We start from the raw sequence: 8,473 nt of genomic DNA, 5'->3' as shown, positions 1-8,473 counted from the left end.
CTGGATTTAGAGTTCTTTTTTTCATAGGCCGCGACTGAAGCATATATGCAGTGCGTTTGTCCTCATGTGAAAAAATCGCGCTGTTTCCATTTCAAAATGAAGCATATACGAATGCGTTCTACCGTCGATGCAAAAAAAAAAACACACACACACACACAATTGGAAAACTGTACACTTGCTATGGGCGCTTAATATCATTGAAATATTTGGTTTTATTGACATTCGCAACAACTGTTTATTACGCTGAAGAGGAGGCGGAGGAATTTCCCGGGGGCGCGACTTGAGCGGGAGGTTGCGAAGCGTGAGCCGCGGGCGCTGGAGATTCTCCGACGACGCCGGGTTCTGGGGCCGGCCCGTATCCGCAGCGCAGCTCCGGTTCCGACAGCATCTTGATGTAGCGTCCCCGGTGGATCTCGGGCGCCTGGCACAGAAAGTAGTGCCATCTGTCCGTGTAGTCCAGAAGGAACCACAGCCGGCAGTCGCAGTACATCGGGTTGCCTGCGAGGACGTCCAGACGGGAAGGAAACACGATGCGCTGATATTCGTGTGTCTCACTTGCTGCTGGGCTGTCAAGGAGGCGGCCCTATCGTTCTACGCAGACCGGATTTAAGGGGTTAAGTTAGGCCGCACGTGCGTTTCACAGTCTAACAAAACGACAGATAGCTCCAATACGCAGTCGTCGTGCAGTTTTTTTTTATTTTTCTTTTAAGAGGACAGCTACTGCAAGTTCACGAGCTTTCTTGAAATGCAGACGCTTGGTGATTTTGCTCCATGCTGTATAGAGGCCCGAGCACACTTGGCGTTTTCTTTCGCGGGAGTTTCTCTCGATAAATCTTCAGGGACCGAATTCACAGAACTTCTCTTTCTTAAGTGCGTTTCCTCATTAGTTAGCCGGCTTTGCAATGATATGTACCGCAACGTCATTGGTTGAATTATTGAGAAGCGTGCGAACTTGAGCTCGTTGGTACACATTCATAGTCAAAAACAGCGCAAAGACTGCAAGGACGAGTCCTGTTTCATCTGTCTCGTCTTTGTAGTCTTCGCACTGTTTTTTACTATGATAGAATTATTCCCTTACGAAAAAAAAAAGTCTGACGCCTCCCTCCTCCGTTCACCTCCGCTAAACTATGCTATACCCTCCCTTCACCTTTCCATCTCATCTTTTGCCCCCTCAGCCTCGCTTCCCCTTTCCACTCCTTTGCTATAGGGCATAGTGTGCATGGATGCTTGGAAAAAATAAGCGCGAACATGACGGAGACACGAGACGATAGAAGGACACAGTACGAGCGTTGTCTAACAACTGAAGTCTACTGAAACAAAAGCCGAACGCACGAAAACCAACACTATGGTTACGTGGATTTTAGGTTAAGTGAAAGAAATTGTTAAGCGCGCGTACCTCACAATCTAACAAACAAACAGAAGTTCAGATGTGCAGTCATAACCCTTCTATTTGATGAAGAACGCTTCCGCGAGTTCGCGAGCCCTCCGTCGCGTTCGCGCCGATTTTTTCCAAGTATATGCATCGTTTCCAACTCGCCCACCTCTGTACCTTACTGTACATGGCTATGATACGCAAATTTACCCTGTCCCCCTCCTCCTTTCCATCCTCCTCACACTCAAATCAGTCCTGCTTACCCTCACCTAATGGAGAACTCTGCGCACGCCTACATGTCCATCACACTGCACGGACAACGCGCGAACGAAACGAAGCGTCAGCCTGAGGTGACCTCACCTATGAGTCGAAGAAGCACGGTGTCCCTGTGCAGCGGCGCGACGTCGTTCTCGTCGAGGCTCGTGATCCTGTTGTCCTCGAGGTTGACGAACTGCAGTGCCGGAAGGTCTTCGCCGATCCCTCGCGGAAACGCTCTCAGCTGGTTTTCGCTGTGCGTAACAAGTATGCGAGAAAAAAAAAGAGAGAGAGAAAAGGTTCCGTGTTATCAGCGTACGTGATCCCGCGGCTTAGGGTATTTTCTGCCAAAGCTTCCGAGTAGTTTATAACCGCGCACCCGACGACCACTTTACGAGACGCCGCTATGCAGGGACGTCTTGATGCGAGATTTGTATTCGAATCACGGAAACTCCTAGTTCGAAAGGAACTCGTAGTTTGTGGATCGTGAGCTTCATGAACAAGTGAGAAGTGGTTATACGAGATCGGATTGTGCACTCGGCATACCTTCTCTTGAGCAAAGTACCTAAAACGATTGCTGTATTAGTTTACAGACAACTCAGTCAGTTCTTGCGTCTGAAAGAGAGAGAGAGAGAGAGAAGGAAAGAAACACTTTTCTGTTAGCGCTAAAAGAAGAAATAACATCACAAGAATAATACCGGGCTCCGCGGCATACTACCTGTCCAGTGGTCGTTCTTCAAGTGTTCCGTTCTCCACTTAAGTGTAGTGAATAGTGTAGCTCATTTCTTATAAATCGAAGCATAAGTTTCCGCAATTTAAATGAAACGCGGTAACGTGCGATGTCACTTTTTCGTATTTTCTTCTTTCGCCTGTGTGTGAAATTTCTATGATAGGGCAAAGTATTCTAAAGAAATTTCGTTCTTTTTTACTCCTTTTGCATTCCGCGATAAAGACAAGAATAAAAAGAATTGGAAATGTACATCGCGCAACCAACTCGACAAAGTCACTATTTCGGTCTTTTTACCCAGCATACGCAGTAGCCTGGAAGAATAATTTGTAAGTTGTTTCTGAACGAGCGCACCGAGAAATGTGCCATGTAACATTTCAACGTACATTTGACCTCTTCTTCTTCTTCGCGTGCATTCAGCAGCAGACGTACTCGCGAAGCTCTAAAGTACAACAAACAAAACAAAACAAAAAGCGACAGCTGTATACTGCATTGTCCGGTAACTCTCGAAGTGTGGTCAATCACACGAATATGGGATGAAACTGTGAGAAAAACATCCACTCTCACACGATGTGTCCACTATGGTTTTCTAATGCACACCAGAGCGCGCCGATTACATTTCGAGCTGCCTTGCAATTAAATTAACTAACAAAGGGCTTATTTACGTTCAACATTGATTACCCTGCAGGTAGGATTCAAGAAGCTGTAGGACACACTGTTATTGTTGCCTGTGAGCACACAAAAAAACACACGCAATGAAATTCTGGCCGTGGCGGTTTCGTGGGCTAGGAATTAGGGGCGCTCGAAGAAGCATTAATAGGCCTAATTTTACAGAGAGCCCTCTATATCAGCGTTCTAGGAGAGACCGCATGGTGTCGGCAAGGCTTTGACGTGCCGCTCACCCTTTTTCGTTGAATCTGACGACGCACAAGCTCATATTTAGAAATTAGGATGAAGCGCACCGAAGACGCCGACAGTGAAAGTGGGCAGGACAGGACGGGACAGGACCGTCCGCATCTTCGATGCGCTTCATCCTGATTTTTAAACATGAACCAACTAGCCCAACTCACTATCTTTTTGCGCACAAGCTAAATGTACGCAACTGTTACAACTTGTGTTAGTGTCTTATAGAAGTCGACATCATCAAAGTGTTCATAAAGTGTACCACTTTCTTTCATAACTGAATTGCGCGATGCGCATAATTGCGGGAATTGAGGTGCTCGACATTTTGGCGAGTAACTGCTATATAGAGTCCACATACACTTAATGCTGGTGTGCTAGATATCATCAGCATAGCAATCCTGTGTATGACGGTTCGGTTAAGCTCACGATACTGAGGGGCAAGCGATCTATACATACGCCCTACTTTACGTTGAGTGAGAGCGAGGGGAGCTTAAAAGCTCAATTTTCGCTAGTCGCGATCATATTCTTTATCTGTTGGCTTCGTTTGGTTGTACTTCAGTTTCAGTCTATTTATTTTTCTATAAATTAATGCTGTACACTTAGTTTTGCAGAGACAAATAGTTTAAGAGAAAAAGACAACAAATGATTACGTGGTGTCTTGCAGAAACCGATACCAAATAGTGGGCTGACATGTCGTTCAATAAGCGGTGAAACTTTTCTTTTTCCTAATAATAATTCATCGGGTTTAACGTCCCAAAACCACGATATGATTATGAGCGACGCCGTAGTGGAGGGCTCCGGAAGTTTTGACCACCTGGGGTTCTTTAACGTGCACATAAATAAGAAGGTGAAGATAATGACGTTATGTTGAGTAACCGTCAATTTAAACGTCGTAGCACGCAACTTTGTCGGTACTACTCAAGATAACTCGTTCATAAATTATCGAATTCTCAAACACCGAGGATCGTCCATGGGAAACATTTCCCCGTGTTTGCGTTACTTGCAGGGTGTCGGAACGAAATGTTTTTCGTTTCGGTTTTAGTTTCGTTCCACCGCAAAAAGTTCCGCTCCGTTTTTGGTTCCGGAACGAAAAAAAATGTTCCGTAACGGTTCGTAACGCTTTTTATGGAAAAATTTGAAGCTAAAGTAATCATAAAAATCATTTTATTTGTGATGTAGTTACTTGCCTTCCTCCTAAAAAAGCGGGACAAGGGTAAAACACGTTCTTCAGAGGTGCGGAAGTAACTGTACGATGAATTCCTACCAACTAGCACAAACCAGTATACCCTTCAAAGTCATAGTATTTCTTGTTTCCAAATTCAATTACGATTTTTAGTGGGCTCAGTGCTTTGTGACAAGGGAGTGAGCACGATCTCAGAAGCAGCATGTCATTGAGTGTACTCTCTGATGTGCGAGACCGCTGTTCTGATAAAAAGATTGCCCGGCCTGCGCGGAATGCGCAGCACAGTCACAGCGAAAGTTGGAAGAGTGGACTTTGTAGAGCCCGTTGTAGAGTCTCTTGGGGCAACGGTACAAGTACACATGCAAGGTACCCACTACGCCATAAATCATCGTAATTTTTCTGAAGTAGCGAAGTTCCCACTATGTCATTTTTTTGTAATTCTTCGGAGAATCGTGGTAGCCGCTACACATCTGTAAGGCATTATGTGCGCTTTGTGCTGTGGCAGATGACGATAAATTATGGCTGAGCACTTTGCAGTGGGTGAGAAGCAATAAACCACACACTCTTTGCGGAATTAGCATTGTGTGATGGCTGGTTGTCGTTTTCCTCTTCTGCCACGCTGTATTACATATGTTAACACGATTCCTTGCCTGACATGATGCCTGTATAGAGTATTTTTGCGACGGAGCTATAAGCACCAGCGTGGCACTGTGGTGGAAGACTCGACTGCCACGCAGGGGGCGCGGATAAATATCCCATCCGATCCTAAAAATTTGTTTCTCATTTCATTTTTTCTTACTTCACGCGATAGTGGTCACGGACACGGGCGGCGGCGGACAACTATGGGGCCAAAATCAGCTGTTGTCATCTCATAAGAGCCTTCGCTGTAACAAACTTCAGCGCCGACAATGCCCTTTCCACTTTAGCCTGCGTGACAGGCCCGCAAAAGTCCACTTGTGTTAATATAAACATCTCTGGTTGCCACTGTTTTCGTGTTTCGCACAATTGCAACATATCGTTGCTTTGGAATTCCTTCCTGAGGTACGCGTTAATACTGTACCCTGAGATATGCTCACATTGCATGAGCACAGTTGTTCCGGACTGCGAAGTTTTCTCGTGAACCGAAAAACGATTGAAAAAAATTTCGGTTTCACTCCTGGACGAAATAATAGATAAAGTTTCGGTTACGTTCTCGTTCCGGTCAAAAATATCGTTTTTTTTTCTTTTTCGTTTTCGGTTTTCGTTCCGTTCCGACACCCTGGTTACTTGTGTGTGCATAGACGACTAACGTTGTGCCGGTGGCGTAGCCAGAGGGCCCGTGCCCCCCGGATTTTTTTTTTTTTTTTTTTTTTTGCTAAGGCATACAGAGCCCAAAATGACACTTGACCACATCTGCCTGTCTGGCCCCCACCCACTTCAAATCAAGGAGGTGCCCTCCCCCCTCCCCTCCCCGAAAAAAATTTCTGCCTACGCCCCTGCGTTGTGCGTGCGGTGTGTCGTGAACATTTTATGCTCTGCATAACCCTATTCTACTTTTTCCCTACTCTTATCTCTCCTTCGTGTAATCTACTCATTGTTGTCCTCTAAAGCTTTGACAAGTGTGACCGGAGTTGGTGCGGCTGTCACAACAGTGACCGTGCGCAAAGAACGACTCACGCCAAATCCAGAGTCCTCAGCTTGGACGCAGGCTTCGGAAGCATGGAGCGCGTGAAGAGCGCCATGTCGGTGACGCGCACGATGACCGTCTCCAAGTTGGTCAGATCCACGAGCCAGTCGTCGTCCACCCTGTTCACCGAAGAGTCGAACACGAACACGAGCTTCAAGCTTGGCGGAAGCTTGCCGAAGTCGCGCGTCAGGTTAAGGTTCAGGTAGCGCTGTAGGTGCAGTTCTCGTAGGGCGGTCATGTTGCCCAGCTGCGACCAAGACGAAGGCAACGTACTCTCCCTCCGGAAGACGAATTTCTGCAGCGAGTCCTCGAGTCCCGAAAGCGGTCCCTCACTGCCCTCCGGTGCGTCCAGCGAGCTCAGGACGACGTTGCTGAAAACCAGCTCCGAGACGTTGAGACCCGCGAAGGCGGCGGGAGGAAGGCGGTCCATGGAACTGTCGATGAGGAGGAACCAGGTATCCTTGGGAGATTCGCTTCGCGGCACGTGCCTCCGAAAGTCGTCGGGAGACTCGAACTCTCGGCAGATTAGCCGCCGGTACTTGTGGCCGTCGATTTCGAGGCATAAGGGTTCCGCTGACACCCAGGACATAACCGTGGCCAAGAGCAGCACCGTGCTCAAGGCCGAAGTTTTCGCCGCGTAGTCAACCATGATAGACAACTTTTCGTGGGCGGAGCAATCGCCTTCCGCGTCGTCGGACTGTCTGCCTGGCGGCTAAAGGGAACGTGCTGACGGTGCCAGTCCTTATAAGTGCGGTCGGTCTCGAGGAGGGCCAACAGTGAGAGAAAAAAAGAAAGAAGAGAAAGACTTAACCTGAACGCTGTTGCGGTTGCCGTGGATGCTTGCCCATTGCCTATTCCAAAGTTGTTCAGGCAGCCTGTTGCAGAGCCTCTCGCTCTGTGGCAGACACGTTTTGCGCCGTTTTATTTAATGATCTTTCTATACACGTGTCGCGCTGCTCCTTTATTTTTCGAATTTCCAAACAAGGCCACACCGCCGCGGGAGCTTAGAGATGACAAGGAAGTTTTTTGTGAAGGACACGGGTGCGCCTTCCCGAGGCCGCCGAGAGAGACGTGTCGTGGCGCTGGTCTTAATAGGCCCTGGCTGGCTAGACGAGCCATCACTGTCTTAGCACTTCCGCGGCCCCTTGAACTCTCTCTCACCGTATCGTCTCTCCAGGGACGCGCTCGACTGTACTGCAGTACGTACGTGTTCGTTTTGTTTCGTGCACTACCGATCGCAAACGGCGCACTGCCATGAAGACACGTGGTCTTCGTTATTGCAACGAAGAAGAACATAAACTCGTTCTTTCCCGTCGCAGCCAGTGGTCCAGGTAGTTGAGGCATAAACTATGGTGTCACGACAATCGTCGACGGGCGCAGTATTGCGCCGGTATTTCTTGTCTTGTGCTTCCATCCTGGCGTTATGGGCGCTGTCACTCTTGCCGTGGCTCGTGGCGATGGGCTAAAACGTAAGCTGACAGGACCTCGATGCTGCTCCGTTGTCACAGAGCTTATGCAACCCATATCTGCGCTGCCTGCGGCACCGTTAAGTCATCTGACACTCGGGGTTACAGGGTTCAGCGCCTTTATGGCAATCGTTACTTCTGGCTTTGCCAAGCGAACTACAAGGCAAGGTGAAAGGAGGGCATCGAGAAGAGAAGTATGCAAAATCGTTGAGCATGACTTGCACCACGAACTCTATTGTTGTCACTGCAGAAATCATAAATTTGTGCACGTCACGCCAACATAAGCTAAGGCAAGGGAAGAGGAAGTGCAAACGAAGAAAAGGGGGGGGGGATCACATTAGTTTGCGCCAGCGGTAAATTTATGATAATCGAGCTGCAAGTTTATATACACATGTTGTATAAGCAGTTTGGCTGTAGTCGACTCAAAAGTGTTACATTGTAGCTGTCAGCGCAGCCACTCACATTCGTTGCCGTAGACAGGGCGACGTTACATCTCTCTCTACTTCTCTTACTCTTCCTTAATGGCGAGAGACAACTGCACTTTTCGCAATAACATGGCATTATTCTTAAGTTGCGGGATTTTACTTGCCATAATCAAGGTCTGGTAGTGAAGCACGACGTATTGCCTAATGATGCATTCCAATTATTTGCGGTTCTTTAACCTTAATCTAAGTACTCCTTCCTTAATCTAAGTACGCGGACTTTTTTTTTTACCTATAGGTCATGGAAAACGTGCGTTCGTGTGATTTTATAAACGCACTTCGTGAGCTAAAACTCTCAGCTGCCTCCCCCTGCCCCCCCCCCCCTCCCCAGATGGAGTTCGAGAACTTCCTTAAAAGACTTAAACTTCGCAAGACTTTCTTGTACAGCTCGATGAAGTTGTGAAGTTTTCTTCTGCGTG

The 8,473-nt window shown here is 47.6% G+C and overlaps 1 protein-coding gene across 1 annotated transcript; it reads right to left on the bottom strand.

Annotated features, from left to right (window-relative positions):
* Positions 1 to 200: 200 nt before the first annotated feature.
* Positions 201 to 6,826, bottom strand: LOC119393880 (carboxypeptidase N subunit 2). Its single transcript, XM_037661066.2, has 3 exons — positions 6,097 to 6,826; positions 1,733 to 1,881; positions 201 to 498 (listed from the first exon to the last, which is right to left on the bottom strand). Exons 1-3 carry the CDS (start codon positions 6,753 to 6,755, stop codon positions 239 to 241), a joined length of 1,068 nt encoding a protein of 355 aa, XP_037516994.1. The 5' UTR covers positions 6,756 to 6,826; the 3' UTR covers positions 201 to 238.
* Between the last annotated feature and the right edge of the window lie 1,647 nt (positions 6,827 to 8,473).

This window comes from Rhipicephalus sanguineus, chromosome 5, assembly GCF_013339695.2.
Source record: "Rhipicephalus sanguineus isolate Rsan-2018 chromosome 5, BIME_Rsan_1.4, whole genome shotgun sequence".
NCBI classification, from domain to species: Eukaryota; Metazoa; Arthropoda; class Arachnida; order Ixodida; family Ixodidae; genus Rhipicephalus; species Rhipicephalus sanguineus.
Note: the sequence above shows the minus strand (reverse complement) of the source record. Positions and strands in the feature narration are given on the sequence as shown.

Excerpts from the sequence above, each read along its gene's own strand:
- LOC119393880 (XM_037661066.2), bottom strand. The coding sequence starts at position 6,755 with ATGGTTGACTACGCGGCGAAAACTTCGGCCTTGAGCACGGTGCTGCTC. Across the intron at positions 1,882-6,096 it reads CTGAGGACTCTGGATTTGGC|CGAAAACCAGCTGAGAGCGT; the intron begins GTGAGTCGTTCT and ends TGTTACGCACAG. Across the intron at positions 499-1,732 it reads CGTGCTTCTTCGACTCATAG|GCAACCCGATGTACTGCGAC; the intron begins GTGAGGTCACCT and ends ACGTCCTCGCAG.